General features: G+C 42.4%; 1 protein-coding gene across 1 annotated transcript in view; it reads right to left on the bottom strand.

Moving 5' to 3' along the window:
- Positions 1 to 17,716, bottom strand: part of LOC133966586 (neurexin-1a-like) — a 294,707-nt gene that overhangs the window by 81,023 nt on the left and 195,968 nt on the right. Inside the window, 1 exon segment of the mRNA XM_062401563.1 lies at positions 5,172 to 5,353. Within this exon segment, the coding sequence (XP_062257547.1) occupies positions 5,172 to 5,353 (182 nt within the window).

The following is a 17,716-nucleotide window of genomic DNA, read 5'->3' as shown; positions in this document are numbered from 1 at the left end:
GAGAGCAGGAGTTGAAACTGCAATTAAAGGTGTCTTCCATCAGAAGGAGAACCCCCTTTCTGGTAGTCAGCTAAAGGAGGACCGAGGGGAGCAATGCTCCACCACATAAGTCATTATTTCTCCACCATTCTCTCTGCTCTATGGAATACATTAACTTCACAGTGTGTCTGTGTCTAAGCCAGAGTGCCTTCATTGCTTGTTTTTTTTGTAAGGGCTGCATGCAATTAGAAGAGGGGAAAGAAGAAAGTGTTGGGAATGGTCCCCAACCCCCACACAGAGGTTGAGTGGAGGCAGAAAACAAGCACAGTGGGCCCCTCGGGGCCCCACCTGAGACTGAGGTGAGTGTCTGATAGTCACTGTCACCGCTACTCATTGACAACTAAAAAGAGGAAAAAACAATTGCAAAGCCTCCATCTCAGAGTAAACGGCTTCATGGAAATGTGCATATAGATTTCCAATAACAGCAGATGTTTGTGTGAAAAAAAGAAGAAAAAAAAAAACTTAACAGCATCAAAGTGCAATCTACCTCTACTTTAATATTCTGTATGGAGATTTTCCAGGTATTACACGGTATACTGTGTATTACAGAGACGCTACTGAACACCCACATCTTAAAAACTAACTTTGTTCCAATTCTCCTTCTGCGTGGATTACCCTACTGCCGAGTCCAACTGAGGATCATTACATCCATAATTCCCTGTTTTGCATAATGTCATTGTGAATTTTTTCCCAGGATTTAACTTTCAGTAATAGTGCATTCATTTCATACATGTACATACTTTGCCTGGGCACACTTAAGGCCAGGTCTTATGTCCTCATAAATATGCTTCACCTTAGCAAAATTGAAAAGGGATTGTGGAGACTCGTAATTGGAGAAACAGCAGAAACATTATGAATCTAGTCCTGCTTCCATGTGCGCTACAGTAATGAGCCCAAGGAAAGTGATTGTCGTACATTTGATGGTTCGCTGACTTCACAGTCATTGTCTTTATCTGTGATCGAGATGGAGAAGCGGGGAAGGATCACAATTCCACTGAGGTGCATTTAAATCATAGTCTCCACATATTACTCGGAAAATTCCCTCTTGAGAGTGCGAGCTGAGATGTCGTCCTTCAAGCCCTGCTGGGTTTCCTGTCATCATGAAATGGGAGCAGGAGATTAGGGGGGGGGGGGGGGGGGGGGGGGGGGGGGGGGTAGAGGATGAAGAATGAGGGGGGTAAATACTGAAATCTGGTCTAATCCCATCTCATACAGCTGAAGATTCACTCGTCCTAAGACATTTACGCTCAGAGCTGAGGTAAATGAAAGGAATCAGGGGGATACTACTGGGACTCAGCCGTATAAAACATTGTTAGCAAAGTTTGCATCTCTGAATGAATTAACAACTCCATAAATTGTTTTTTACATATTCAATAATGCAAATCAACAGTCAGTCACACTAATTTAATACATTTACTTAAGGAAATAGGACAATTTGGCCTCTGTGAGTGAAACTAACTGGCTCCCAATGCCACGCTATAGCAAATTGGGCCTCAGAGTGATTATGCTATAATAATATGCCATATAACTGCATGATCCGCTCAGGGTACAGTTCAACCAAATAGGGTTTTCAAAGGTGACTAGCTGAGTGCTGCTATTCTTGCATAATACAAACGCATCAAAGTAGCAATTTTGCACAGCTCATTGTGTTTAATGGAGTGCTGTAAAACACGTCCTTTCCAGTGTAATTAATGAGGAGAAGACAGAGGCGTGAAACACATATCTAGAGGGTTTTCATCATAAGTATTCCAATTTCATAATGTATTGTGATTTCATTTTCTGCTATTCTTTCTATTTGGATCTAGCACGCAGCACAGGAAATACCCCTTTTCAACTGAGAGTTTTCATCAGTTATATTATACTAAGTCTGTTCAAAAAACACATAAGAAACAATACATTTAATACAATACCATTATTCTCATCGGCTTTACACTCGACATGTAACATCTATTATGGTTGATCATTTAATTCATTGTATTTCACCATATCCGACTGATGCAGATGTTCACGGCTGCTTATCTCCATCATGGTGGTAATATTCATAGAATCACTTCCTCTTAAGCAATTTTTCTCCAAAGTAAAAGCATTACGTTTGTTTTGTTAGTGCAATGGTTTATGAAAAGCAGAATTACAGAGCTTTTAGTTAGAAAAGGTGAAGATTGTGTCCATTGTTTGACACCTTTCATGTCTCTTAACGCAGCTTAAGTAAATGTTTCAAACTTAAATATAAGCTTCACACCTAAACAGAAATTTAATCTATGAAAAAACGTTGACTCTAAAATATTCACTGCAGATAAACCAGGTAGGATAAAAATTATAATGCACAGAATCTAAATCTTTTCACGCATTTCCATCAAACGATCCAGTTGCTCATCTTCAATAACCGGAGGTGCAATAATCAAGATCATGACCCTCCATCTCTCCGTGGCCTGCCGCTGTCTCTTTAAAACTCAAACTCTCTCATGCTTCTCTCACTTTCTAATGAAATGCAACAATTCACAAAGCCCCAGGATTTAATGCAAGGAAATAAATAAATAAGCGGAGGCATTCAGTGTGACTGCTGATGCGAGAGGAGCGGGGATTCTCACAACCCACTGCCCCTGCTGTATAAGAGCATGCCTTATCAACATTTTTCTCCCGCTAAAATGTCAATTGAATGCTACACATTCCATCAACGGGGCGGCTAGTGTATCTGCGGTAAGCCGCATGATCTCGCAGCCTCGTTATTCCGTGCAAGACTCCCCCCTTCTCTCGGCTCACCTGACTGCGTGGCTCAGGTCTCTCACCTCTAACATTCATCTTTAGTAAAACATAGAGCCACGGCACACAGGCTCCGACTGCAGGAGATGTCTCATTAGGATACTGTGAGAACCATGTCTTTCCTCGGCGAGACTCTCTTTGTGCATCGACAAATGATATGAAGAAACAAGGCCTTAAGGTGTTTTACATGCTCCCGCTGCAGAGCTGTGCAGCAGGTACAAACAACAGTGTTTACCTCCTGCGACAAGGGACTGAATAGCTACATGATATTTGAATGCATTGCAAGAGATTGTGAGCCATTCAGGAATAAGTTTGCATGATGTTTAAGCAAAGGAGCACATTTGTATGTATATTAATTCAAAACTGCGTTGGGATGAGCCCTGCTGCGCCATTTTATTAAAAAGAAGCAAATCGTCGGAGAGGATGTTTTTCCATCACTCACATGTGATTACTGTACAAAGCACATCTCGCCTGTTTCATCTCTGTTGAGGTATCTTCGTGCAGGTGAAAAATAACCGAGGAAGCACACAAGGGTTGCAGTGGAACATTTGCACATCTCAGTGAGCACAACTGTCCCTTTCCACCAACACTCCGCTTTATGGGCTTTCGAGCATCTTGTCAGTCTCCCTTTGTGGCAATTGCTGATGAATGTTGTGCATGAAAAATTATGTATTGTTTTTAAGTGGCCGGTCAGTCCAAAATAAAAAATAAGGGGGAAAAAATAAAATTTTGCCCTTAGGCTTGGGGGGGAAGAGAGGAATTGGCAAAAAAATGAAATCACGAGTATGGAGGTGTCTCATAAGAAAAACATCACGGCTGCTGTGTGTCCTCAGGACAGCCCTACTTATGTCACTGCATGCTTACTGTATGTGTGAATCTCAGTGTGTGGGCAGATGGGGTTGAGGCAAACTTCAAGACCAATCTCATGTTTATTTTGTGTGTATGTGTGCGTGTATGTGCTGTGCTGTAGCTTTGTGTGTATGTATATATGTGTGTGCAGTGTTGCTGTATGCTCCTGGCCAGCATCAGATCTGTTGTCGGTAAATGGGTGCTAGCAAGAGGAAGGCCATGTGGTCGCCAGCAGAATAATGTCCAGGTCAGAAATGCACTGTACAGAACCAAACCTCATAACCCCATCATTACTCTCAGCTCCTGTTTGTACAAACACAGCATCTGTAACATGTAGGCCAAAGGAGGTGAGAAAGCTCACACAGCAATAAAGTACTGATCATACATGTTGTACTTGTGCCATTAAACAGTGACTTCCTCCTGGTAATAGAATTCACCATCACTAGTAAAAACCCTGAAAACTTGGCTTCAAACCTCGAGTTTTTCTCTTTAATATCACATTTGTGTGACTAAATTTTTTTTTTTAGATGCCAGGCACTAAACATATCTGCTTCATTGGGACTGTGCTGGTGTGGTTTGATGGAAATTGATTGACAACAACCACACAAACCCACCAACTGTCACTAGACTCTAATTAAAATGCTTCCAGATCCGCAAGTGAATGACATCATGCCTCCCACTGATCCCCGCCCACCTGAAATCAGTGTGAAAAGCACGGAAAGATAAAAATAAAAAAAACACAGAAAATGTGAAATAAACAAAACAGTTCTATCTTTGGCAGGAAATACTATCTTTCTTTCATTACTCATACAAGCTGATTGAGAAAACAAGATGACAACCACAATACTATGTTTTCATTTGGTGAGATCTAAAACGATGTCCGTCCACCAGAGAGTTTTGGGCCCGGATCTTTTTCGATCCCCATCCGCAATGAATGCATATCACATGACCAATCACCTACAATAGGCATAAACAGAAACGTATGCACGGGCTGGTGAACACAGGTATTCCTCTTATAATAGCTTATCTCCTTTGCATGTAAGCATCCGTTTTATCTTTAAATGCTGAATTTAATGGCACAACAGCTGTTGGCAAGGACAACAAAGTCAGCCACGCTTGTATTTGATTATCCATGCTAGTTTCTACATTGGTAACCGAGGCTAATGCCAGTTGTTTTCTTCCAAAAGGGGGGTCATGTGATTGGAGCTTGACAAATCAGCGATGTCAATGCTGTGACCGAGAAGACCAAATCAGCAAGTGGTTGCAGGGTACTGTGTGATCATTTCTAAACATCTTAATTACTGTCAATTAAGACTGACTCGAGCTCTGACATTTTCCTATTAAAACAGGTCAGGCAGTGTAAGACTTAAACTCCAGAGTAGTGTGAACGCCAGGCGTATCTGTACTGAAGTTGATGCATTGTTTGTAGCCAGGATAAAGCCTATCCTCAGGGGCTTGACCCCTAATGTGCGTCCAGTGTATTATTTGGTGTGCTGCACTTGAAAAGCAAATTTTGCACTTACGATGTGGAGCTTCAAGAAGTCTCCGAGACCAGAGGAGCTGTCCACCCTCACCAGGACAGCATCCTTCAGGTGCGTGCTGAAACCGATGGCTAGCCGGTCTGCCCTCGTGCTGGGACGGTCGTTTGGCGGCCACGTGTATGTGACCAGTCCGCCATCTCGCCCGAATATGTACGTTGTTCCCGCTAGAAAGAGGAAAAAACAGAAAGAGGATGTTAACATTTTACTCCTCTCTAAAAGTGTGTACCTGACTTGAACCACAAACTGTCAACATAAACATTATTTACACAGCAAAGCCGGAATTCAGCTCCATGTGTACAGAGCACGTCAGTCTGGAGTGTTATATTGTGCTGAGTAATGACTTTGCAAAGCGCCGAGCAACATATCACTCTCGAACAGCGCTCAGCCCTGTCTGGGAGTTTAAGTACACTCATGTCAATTCATGAGCACGGGAAAATTCGGCAGGAATGAGGGAGGCAGGAACCACTTTCCTCGTAATGCTGCACAATTACTCAGTTTTACGGCCACCGCCTGGTTCACCTCTAGAGGGAAGAGGTACAAGTGGGCGCCGGCGAGTGTGCAGCCGTGTCCCCGGTGCCCAGGTAACCAGCATGCCAGCAGCGGGCACCTCCTCGGCTCTCGCGCTTCATTAGCAGCCTCAAAGGCAGACACAGCCGGCAGCGCTATTGACTGATTGGTCCAATTATGCCCTTCTTTTGACCTCCACACCAGCTCTTTCCTGTCTCGCCGCATTACCCCGTTGTCTTTAGAAGCTGTATGAAAGGTCTGAACATGACCTGCTGGATGGGAGAGTGGCTCTAATTACCTAGCTATTCAGTGCGGAGAAGCCTTGCGGCAATTTGCCAGTGACCTAGTCAAATTGATGGTTAGAGATAAGTCCTTGTCTAATGAAGGCAGTGGTGTATTAAAAGGTGGAATGTGTCTGCGTGTACAAAGCCAAAGTGTCAGGGTTTTGAGGCCAAGCATCCAGCACTTCAGCTTTTCAGAGCTGTCAGACTTGTCTCAATCAAATATATGCCTATTTCTGCCCAATTAGAAAGCTTCATTAGGGTGCATCAGTTTTTCTAAGACAGAGCGAAGTATGGTCGTGGATGAATATAAGTATTTTTATGCAGACGTGGGTGTGTGTGTGTGTGTGTGTGAGCAAGTAGGAACAAGCGAGTGTGTGATTGGGAAATAAATGTCTGCGAAAAAAGTCTGAAAATGAATGCAGCTGTCAGATTAGCATAAAAACAGCTATCTTCATGAAAAATTAGACAAGGCGCTCTGCTAGTGTGCTTTGCATCTACGTGTGGTGTGTGTGTGTGTGTGTGTGTGTGTGTGTGTGTGTGTGTGTGTGTGTGTGTGTGTGTGTGTTTGTGAGAGAAGAGGGGAAACAGGGAGAGCGATAGAGAGAGGGAAAGAGAAAGAGAGAGAGAAAGAGACAGTGTGTTAATATGCATAGGGGCAAGGAGTTAAACAGCCTTAGCCTGAACAATAGATTATAAATCATTCTGACTGTAATTCCAATATTTTCTTGTAAACCAGATCACAAGGATATAAAACTATCGATACATTTTGCATTTATTTCTCTGAATTTCTTCCCGCTGGCTTTTCTTCGCTTTGCGGTGATTAAAGTAAGTCGCTCTCCTCTCAAGTACCCATTCTCATTCCCTTGTTTTGAGTCAATACACACTGACGACCCTTAGCTAAAAAGAATTGCATCATTAATTAACAATAACATGATTAACCAACTATGTTGGGACACACAAATCTATGGTGGGATTTATTGTTTTCATAAAGCATAACTCGCATTCGTAAAAACCTAATGAAATAACACTGTAAGCGTTCTTGTTCTCCTAATGGATAAACTGTTATGAAGCTTGATGACTTGCACAAAGCAAAATACATTATGCGTAATATATTTCGCCGGGCGGCATCATTTCTTTTTCATGAAGTTTGGAAGCTACTGCTGAAAAAGAAACCTTCATGTTGCAGTAATGCGTATCTTATGTTGGCTCCTTCAAAGACCGATCTGCATTTCATGTAGCTGGACTGTTGTCACTGACTCCCACCCCCCCAAAGCCACCAAACACTAGCCTCATGCTCCAGCTTATTATAATTAAGCTCTTTTAAACCATGTCACTGTTGGAACTTACTGGGCCCTTAAGCGTCCATTCCCCCCTCTGTCTAGTCATACGATTTGACACCCACTTTATTCCACTGACAAGCTTATTTACTGTTGGTGACCTCCCAAAAAAAAGAAGACACATCATATGAAGATTGCTCATTTCAGTGGACTTGCTTTGCAGATGTGGCTTGTGTCACCCTTAAGCTAAATGGATAAACTGCAAGACCCGCGTGTCAAGGCACCAAAGGTCAACGACTACTCTGTGACATTCCGATTACATGAACGCCTCCACAGACAGAGTCAGAGAGGGAAGATAATAAGGTTACCGACATGTTGCGAAGCAGCCGAAAATATGAGACTGTACGAACAGTGGGAAAACAACTCCTTGACGGACCGGTGAGGATTAGACTACATGAGGAAACATGGCTAATGCACACCTACACGGCTCTGCAGTGGCATGAAGTCAGCAGACACATGCCTTTGAATCTCCTCTGGTGGGATTCATTATGCACCGGCTCCCTATTTGTTATTTGTTCGCTCCCCTGGGACCCGGGGGCCTGATATGGATCTGTTGTAGTCATTAGATACAGTAGTGTCCTGGAAATACTTGCCTGTTTGTTGTCTCTTTAATTTGACAAGGGTTTCAGTTTATTCCCTATTCATCCTTCGCCTAATAATAAAATAAATGAAAAAGCAAATAAAAGATTGAGGTGCAATGAGCGGGTATTGAGATGCAAGGTGCTCAGAGCTGCAGGACTACATGCTGCACCCCTGCCAAACAGGATGTAATTAAGATTTCCTTGCTGAACATTCACTCCCACATCCATTTGCATCTTCTACGTTCGGATGCATTTCCCCAGAGGAAGGTCGCGGTTCAGGAGCCGATCTTTTCGTGCAGGTATAGCGGCGTCTTACTCGAGAGCGTTACAGCCGCTCAGACCTCAAGGATCAACTCCTTAAACACAAGCCTCCCTTATTGAAGGATAATGAATCAATCTGCCCTTGTGTTGGACTACATTGAGGACCGGCTGCGTCGGTTCACATCACAGAGGATAAACATTGGCAGACGCCCGGGCTTTCATTAAAAATGTAGCACCGTCCCAGGAGTTCCCCAGCGTTTGGCCAAAGAGGTGTGTGGGATAGCAGACTGTGGGCTTTAGTAAACATGGCCGGTGCGTAAGAGGCCTCTGGGCACCGGCTTCCCAACGTCTTAATCTGCTTCCTCTGCAGTGGAGCAGGAGTGTATAGGGCAAACTGTGCAGTGTCATATGAAGAGGAAGACGGATGTAAGCAAAGGGAAAAGGGCGGTAGCGGTACGGTGGTTAGCGCACTGTAAACCAGGCAGAGTGTTTGCTGCTCAACTCCACAGGTCGGGCCCACGGACTGTCTTTCCTCTGACCTCCAACACGGCCATCGTAACGAGCCTCATATTACCACCTCTGCCGAGAAACTGGGGAGGAATCCAATCATAATTACATAGTTGTGATGGAAATATGAAAGGGAGAGATGACATTATGGATCTGCTTTCTGTCGGCACCCAGCAATTGTGTTTCTCTCTATTTTCTGCCAAGGATTTCCCGTAATGACTGGTGTGCAAAAATAGTTTTTTTTTCAAGACGCAGCATATATACGGTACAGTATCGCCTTTTTCAAATTAATTTTTGATCATTGCCATGGATCTCTTGAAAGGAATTTCATTGTAAGAAAAACTCATTCCCCGGTCGTCTGTACCCATATATCCTCATACGTTGACATGCACACGCTCTTCTCCAGGGCTATATTTAACTTAAAGTGTGTCTTTATAATGAAAATCAGCCCAGTGAGGTCGGCATCTGTAACATCTGCAAAGCACTCTAACTTGTTTCGTGGCTGTGACAGAGAAGCGTGGAAAAACATTAACATGAATCGTGCTCATGTTATACATCCCCCCCCCCAAAACCATTAGGAAGGACAGAGCTATATTGAGGATAACATCACTTAGGTTTATCTTTGGTCTCGCCCCCCTCCTGGGAAGCGCACAATTAAAAGAACCCTAATGATGACTATTGGATTACCATTTTAGTTTCCAGAGAAATCATTAGCACAATTTATGAGGCCACTATTATCCAATCAAACATTACCAGTGTGTGGTGGAGGAGCTATCTCCAATCAATGCTCCTAAAGATTCAGTGCCGAGGGGAAAAATTGTGACTCATCGTGATCAATTGTTTTCTTTTTTTCTTTCCTCTCCTCCCTAATCTACCTTTGTCTCACTATATTCTATCTTTCCGGACAATTAACTGGTCTGGCAGTTAAGGAGATGAGGTGGTAAATAGAATGTTCGGTTATGAGCAAAACCGCTCAAACTCCTAGCTAATTAAATGTCTTTTCCGCTGCATGTTTGGACTTGGCAGTGATGACAAAGCCGTGAATTACAGAGACGGTCGAGTAGGGCCACCGTTCGCACAGCGTCGTGTATAATTAAACGGTACATCACATCCTCCATGATCCAAAAATAATGACGCCAATACACTGACTTCTATCTGTCGACAGTTTGCAGTGTAGTCTGGGGATCCTTGTTTGATCCGCGGTATCATTCCTCTCCAGGTTTCTTTGCCAGTATCACAATTAGCCTATTCAAACCTCTCGCGACATGAACCAGCAAAAATGGGAGAAAATAAAAGTAACATATATATATATAATATTTAAATGTGTGCAAGTGGATTATGTGTTTGAACTTCAATAATGCTTTTTTTTGCTGTTAGACAGACTTACAGTTATTTCAACAGGCAACGGAAATGATGGAAATGGGGATCTCAGCTTTCAGCCTTAGATTTTTACCCATATACGCAACTTCAGACTGTTTCCTTACTTGCAGTTTTGTCACTACGGTAGCACTACGGTTCATTGTAACATTCATAGTGTAAAATGTATAGTATCTCAAATAAATCCTCGCAGTTCGAGGTTCTGCGTTCGGAGTCGAGCTTCACTGAACTTTGCATAAACAGGTGAACAGCTCTCGGTGCGGCCTCAGGTTTCCGCTGACTGAGTCCTGCCGCTGGTCTTTACTGGTCCTGTGTCACTGCAGGTCACTGGTACCGTTTCAGAGAGAAAGTTGCAGCCGGCGTCACCACAGGTCAAGCATCGACCGCCCATTGCAAACAGGCAGGTTTCGCTATGTTTTTAATGAAACAGGTTTTTAATGTGAATCTGTCTTTAAAACAATTATCATTGTATTTGTCAGATATTACAATTATGTTATTTCTGTGAAAAACATTGTTTGGCAGTACATAAGGTCTCATGTAGCTTCATCAATTAAAAATCTGTATCCAAAACATCACATTACTTAACTGTGATCACTATTTTATATGAAACTTCCTGTTAATGTACATTTCCTGATGTGTACCTATGGGTAGGGTAGTGACTGCTCCCTGTCCTCTCTTGCATCTTATTTCTGATTGGTTCACCTCTGCTGCAGGTATACATATAAAGCATCTCTTTCTTTATACACCAAAGGACGCTACCCGGGAGGACTGTACTTCCCTGCCGCTGCATGGTGGGGCTCTGTGTTTTGCACTGTGACATTTCTGACAGGCTTCTTTTTCTTGTCTGTGCTTGTTTGGCGTTCTGTTGACACGCTGTGAACTTTGCTGGTCCTGCAAAAAAACTCTGCAACACCTGGGATTTGTCCTTGTCCCTTTCACCTTCCCGGTCCCTGCCACGGCAGTGCACTGCAGTCATGCTGCGCGTGACTTCAAAAATCAAATCATGTGTGCATGTGTGGATCCTAATCATGGGCTTCCCAAGTCCTTTTGTGGATATGTAGGCCAATTTGACTTTGAAGTAATTCCCTCAAGAAGGAAGGAAAAAAAAAAAAAAGCTTAATTTTTTTCACTCCCAAGTATATCCACATGTGACTGTACTGAGAAGGAGGAACCGGCTGCTGGGTGCAATTTTGCCAAAGTCACATTGCTCCTGGAGCCGACTCCTAGTTCTGTTCTTATAAAGTCACTGAAACGTTTCTTTCATTTGTAGATGACGCTCTTGGCACCAGAGCAGCATAGAAGCCTGATATGTTACCTTCTCCCAAGCTGGTTACATCTTAAGAGCCGTAGTCTTTATTAGCTCATCGCAATTTTGCACTTTTTGCACAAGGACACAAGATCTCTGTGCTAGATTTTGTTTTTATTTTACACACACCAGAACTGAACTGATGCAACTCACATATACGTACAATGCATTATACCCTGTTACCTACACCATCACAGTTGCTGCAACTCATGGTCACGGTCGCTCTGTGCTGTGTTCGCTGACATGCGAAAAAGCCCCAAGTATCCAAAATAGCAACACTTTTGGGTTAGTGAGGTTAAATCAACATGGGAATTATTCAAATTATTTACACTCAAATGTCAATAAGTATAATTACTTGCCAATTTAAGCAACATATTTTTGCTCAAAGCTGTAGCCTGGTCTGCATTTTCATTTAGCTCATATTCTAGCAAATGTGGACATGTTTCAGCTTTTTTTTAACCTTTGCCTGCAACACTAAAATATCCTCTATAGTGTTTTATTGTTTGTTTTTGTCCTGAGTGGACTTCTGCACTCATTTCAGTGTTTTCAAGGCGGCGTTGTTCCACTTTAGAAAAATGATTTATCAGTGTGAAGGTGACTGTTGTGGTATGTTGGATTAGCAGTTATAGTGAAATGGAATACAACTGAGAATGCACTTACACTAGAGTGACCCACTTCAACCTACTATTGTGAGTATTTCCAGGTTGTGGCTTTTTCTAAGTTAACTCGAATGAGTCATGATACTAACTTGCAGGTAAGACACCACCATTACAAATTATATTTTAATGCACTGGCCAATTTTGATAATTTTTTGCTTATTTGGCTTATTTCTTTATACAATTGAAATTAAAACATAGAATACACCCTTCACTTCATACTCAGGTTTTGATACTTCTCCTTAATTCACGAAACGTTTGCACTGCAACATGCATTTGTTCTTTCCAATAAACATGTATGGTATTTTAAAGTACACATCTTTAAAAACAATTTCTCAAAATAAGTTCTTCCTCCTCCCTTTTGCTGAAATCTCCACTTTAAGAAGCACTAACATTCACCAAACTTCCCCACTTTTATTCCCGTCTATAATCTTCAGCTTTTTACAGAGGGGATTTGTTCATATATCATTCATAACCTGTTTATAGAACATTTTATTCCAAAAGGAATTGGTGAAAATAGATTTTTTTTTCTTACGGCTGTCGACAGTATTTTATGATTCATGAAGTGATAAAATAAGATTTCCAAAAATCCCCTCTGTGAAAACCCTTGGTCTTAATATGCCAATACAAAAATGAAAGAACTGTGAACCAGTGTTGAGATCAATAATCCTGAAATATACAAATGAGTTCCTTTAAGTAGTAGTAGTTTAATTAGATGACACATCATTTGCATATTAAAATAAAAAAAAACGATCTACCTTAAGTAATTATCTAGTTGTAAATAGTCAAAAGTGGAGGTAGATTAACTATTAGTCAATTTTAACCTATTCACCTCTAGTGTCTGAGATGCAGCCAACAGAGCCTCTGACAGGTGTCACTTCTGCAGCTGACATCGTCAAATGCTTTGACATGGGAGGTGATTAATTGCCTGTCACCTTTGACTGGCAGCCTCTGTGTGTTAGGATAATTAAGCAGTGTGAACAACATGCAGCAGCTATGGAAATATGTGTTGAGAGCCATTGTTCCAGTCGTTTGAAGTCGGCTTAAAGCACAGCCGCTGGTTTACAGCCGATGAGGAAAATTCAGCCGGACAACGAAAAAGAAAACTGGAAAGCAAGGGTGGTGGATACAGCTGGATCCCTCCGGCCACCTCCCTCCAAACCAATCTCTATTTCTCTATCTGTTCAGTGCTCTATTGCAGTATGGCGAGGTCCTTTCAGCTATTTAAACCTCACTCTAAAGCTTTGCTGATGGAGAAAAAAAAGCTTTTCTCTGTCCTCAGCCGTGTGTGAGAAGCCCTTTGGGAGACTGAAGAGACTATGGATTGTTGACTTGTCTTAATCCTCTCTCAGCACAAACAACTCGCCTCCCTTCGAATGCGATAGACCACCAGAGCAGAGCCGGCAGTCATGAGAAAAGGTTTCATCACAGGTCGAACTCGGAAACAATCTCGTCCAGCAAACGGCGGACTGACGGCGAAACAAACTTCTAACGCGATTGTCTGAATTATACATGAGGGGCTTGGATTCCATCAGCGATAAAACACAAGGTAACAGTATAGCAGTATAACAGTATATGTGTCTGAGTCGTTTCATATCATTTTCTTTTTATATCATTTTAATCTCGCCGGTGTGCAGAGTCAACACATTTACTCTGTGACCACAGAGTGTAAACCGAGCAATTTCTTAAACTGCTGCAGATCTGCCATGAAACTAAACCATAACATAAAATACCATACACTGCTCACTCGGCCACGTCCTGCTCTGCTTCCTTCCATATTTCTTTCTTCCTTTTTTTTTTTTAAAGTGATAAATCCTTCCTTCAGTGTTTATCAGACGACTGGAGCTGAGCTGTTCTCTTTGCAGTCAGCAGAATAGAGGGCGGACAGAGGTGCTAAATCACCCCGGAGTGCACACTGCCTGCTTACTTTGTGTTGGCTTAATAAGTCTGGGCATATTGGCATATATACAGCAGAGTCAATATAAACTTTTACACTTCATTTGCCAGAGACTTAATCTTCACCACCGGCCGACAGGGTATTCATATATATACATCTACTGTTGGGGATTGAGATATCAGGTAGAAGCTGACGTACTCTGCTTTATTTTCCTACAAAAACCCTGAATTAAAATTCTAATGATGGTGACTTCAGCCCTTTATTACAAATAATAAATGTGATTATACATAATTTGACACACTTGAAGTTGTTTTGATGAATCATAAGTGGTTCTAAGGCAAAAACGTGGATTAAAAGAATAACTATAAAACTAGAATGGCACTCGGTCAAGCAAATACCTCTGCCAAGGTCCTCTTATGACACCACATTGAAATTGACCAGATCCTGATTTTCCTCTTAATCTGCACCGAATTGCAAACATCATAACCTTAAAGAGGCCCTATTTTGTTTTAGTAGGATCAACGTATTATGTTTCTTCAAAATCACCTTATCTTGCAAATTAAAGAATTCCTGAATCCACCCCTTGATCTGGATCTGCACCATGAAACAGTGTCTAGTAGTTATTTTGTGTAATCTTCTTAAGTAACTAAGAAACGCAGACGAAAATATGTTTTGTAACCTCCTCGGCGAAGGTAAAAAATGAGAATTTAACGTGCGCCTGTAGTTCCCTTTAGTCTTTAGGCAAATAATCTAATTGGCCTATTTCCACAGTGTTGTTTTAACCATATCCAGTGACCTATGAGTCTTAAGCTCCTTCTAATTGAGACAATCCTAAAGCTGCATTTCTGCATAGGACAGCTGACAGTGCCCAACCTGCCTTCATAAGCTGCAAAGGATTAATCCGCTCCCTCTGCCCCACTCTCTCCCCTCTCTCTCACTCTCACTCTCCTTGCTTTGCTAATTTGATGTAATTAAATTAAGTGGGGACTAAAAGTGGGGCATTGCTTCTTGCCCCCGTGATTGGTCATCCCTATTATAGGTTATGAGACGCCGGCTCCAGATTCACAGGAGCCACGAAACCTAATAAACACGGCGACAGGGAGAGAAAACACAGAAGCACTTAGGTAAGACCTCAAGGCTACGGTACAAAATGACCACATCAAAAGAGGAGGGACCGAAGAAGGGAGGGTGAGATAAAGATGTGCGGTAGAAAGAGGGTTATAAGAAAGTTTTATATTGCAAAGGGCAATGGGAGTTTACATTTTTACTGTAGTTTTAAAGCTAGTCTCCAATACAAGAGTGAGTATTGTGATGGTTAATTGGTCGAGACATCATCCTGAGTGAGACACAACTATTTTTTCATCTGTATTGGTTTGTCTGCTGGTTGGCAGGATAACACAAACAGCTCTGAGATGAAATACAATGGAACTTGGTGATAGGATGGAGTTGGATAACGGAGGGGATTATTTTATTTTGGTATCACTTCCTTTAACACGGAGAGAGTGATTTGCAAGAGAATAAGTCAGGCATCTTGATTTTATTTTATGTTTAGGGGACTGATAGTCACGAGTGTGTGCAATTTGGTGGAAATCCAAATAAAGATCAGGACCTACTGAATTTAAACATGGTTTCATAAGGGGACTGCCGGGCCTCTGCTGAGTGCCACTCTGGTTTCATTTAGATTCAATGCCAGTGTTGTGTCCGGGAGCTGCAAAACCTGAGACCTGTGAATAGATTTCACATTCCAGTTCATGTTTTTTTTTTATGCACTTTATTGGCGTTGCCCCAAAAAAGTGTCCCCAAGGTATTAAGATAAGAGAAAAATAAATGAATCAACCAGTCGACTATTTTCTGGGAATAGTTGACAACCGAGACTGGAGTAGTCACGAATGCCCTATAACGGACTCTAGGTATTTCCTTCAAGCAGCCATAAACCAATAATACCTGCAGCTTCCACCTAGTTCGACAGAAATGCGTATCAAGAAATCAGCCCCTTCATCACACCGTAGCGGTGCCTCACCATATTTTATCCTCACACTGCTCGCGAGAGATAAGCCATCACCTCATCACGATGGGGCCCCGGGGTAGCCACACCAACCAGCCCTCGCTCTTCATGGCAGGGGACCATCAATTCATGGTTGAAGGAAGGTTCTGCCCCCGGGGCTGGTAACATTATGCCATGAATGCTCAGTCGAGCAGTGCCACCCACACCCTTTGGCCCCCTCCTCTGCCATGCTCACTTCCCCTAAGCCCTGAGTGATACATGAGCCTCTGCCTTGTGAAGCTGAGTGGCCCATCCAGGCAGAGCTGACAAGACCCAGTGTCTTAATGGAGCAATACACCAAACGGACCCTTTGTCACCCTGAGCAGCTGCATATCTGCCTCCCCAGCCAACAGCCTTTGCTCTGATAGAGGTGTCTCACAGTATCGACAGCTTCTAATTTACTCTCTCATCATCACTTGCCTCATTTGCTCCTCAGACACAATGCTCCCTTTCTCTCGCTGCAGGTCAGCCATTTTGTTTGGCTGAAAATCTGTTGATGCGATTTTTTCTGCATCCAGCGTTTAATCTGCACGCCAGCGAACACACGTATCAAAGAACGACTCTAAGATATTTAAGCATCAGTCGATGGGCTGCTATTTTTCATTCCGCCATTAAAAGCCAGTTTGACTGATTGCACGCCATCAGACTTCAGTGCATTATTTAGGTTCAGTGCGTCTCTGTGTGCTAGCGTGCACCGAACATCAGAGACTCGGAACGGTCTCTAGAAGCTGTTGTCTTCTCTATTAGGGAGCCAACAGATGTGGGGTATGACTGCAGTTCTAATTACTGAAGAAGACAAGTATGGGGGATAATTACACACTCACTGTACAACTGTAATACTCATACCATTCAATACGTATCCCTGCACTTCATTTCTTTCTTTTTCTTAGACCATCGCATTGTTTGTTTTGATTTGTGTTGTTATCTGTATTCTATGTAAGAACATTGAGAGCCACTTCACCATGTCAAATTCCTTGTTTGTACAACTTACTTGGCCAATTAAATCTGATTCTGATTCCGATTCTGAAGTGAGGCAGAAAACACAGTCCAGGGCCAAAGCTCTGATCTGAGACTACCGACAACTCTGGGGGGCCCTTCGCCAAATGCAGCCCAACACTGCTCTCGGAGAGGAGCTGCTTTGGGATCAGATGGAAATACTTCGGCAGACTTCTACATCTGTAGCGTTCATAAAAGCAAATGATATTGCAGTCCATACAGCAGATCCATGATTAAAAAATGGCTGTTCTATAGGAGTTTTTTTTTTCTCTTCTACCTTGAAATGATTTAATACATCCACAGCTCTGCTTTTAACATCCAATGGAAAATATCAGGAAAGTCCCTCTTCCCCGTCCTTCTTCTTTAACAAATCACTGTGCAGCTGCAGGCGATGTACATGTGCAGCAGGTAATTCGAAAGTGGAGCATAAACAATACTTCAAAAACTAGCTCCATTTGATGCACGCGGCGCCCTGTGCAATATGTATAGCCTTCATTTGACAGAAAACCTGACATGTGCATTAGAAAACATGTATTAATATGGGGTTGAAAATGAGCTCTATACACTTATTCCCTCATTCTAACACGCTCATTTACATGTCGTCCTTGCATGACACTGCCTTATTTTCACTGTTTACTCTTTTGTAAGCCGCACCCAAGAGAGAGCGAGCATGCCTTCATCTTAATTGCTGGATTAAACATCTGCTTTGCCTATTGCCGGGTAGCCTCCCTTTGAAAGTAAGCCGCCGCTAAGTGGCGCGATATTATTTAATTA

The sequence above is a fragment of the Platichthys flesus genome, chromosome 12, assembly GCF_949316205.1.
Source record: "Platichthys flesus chromosome 12, fPlaFle2.1, whole genome shotgun sequence".
Lineage (NCBI taxonomy): Eukaryota > Metazoa > Chordata > Actinopteri > Pleuronectiformes > Pleuronectidae > Platichthys > Platichthys flesus.
Note: the sequence above shows the minus strand (reverse complement) of the source record. Positions and strands in the feature narration are given on the sequence as shown.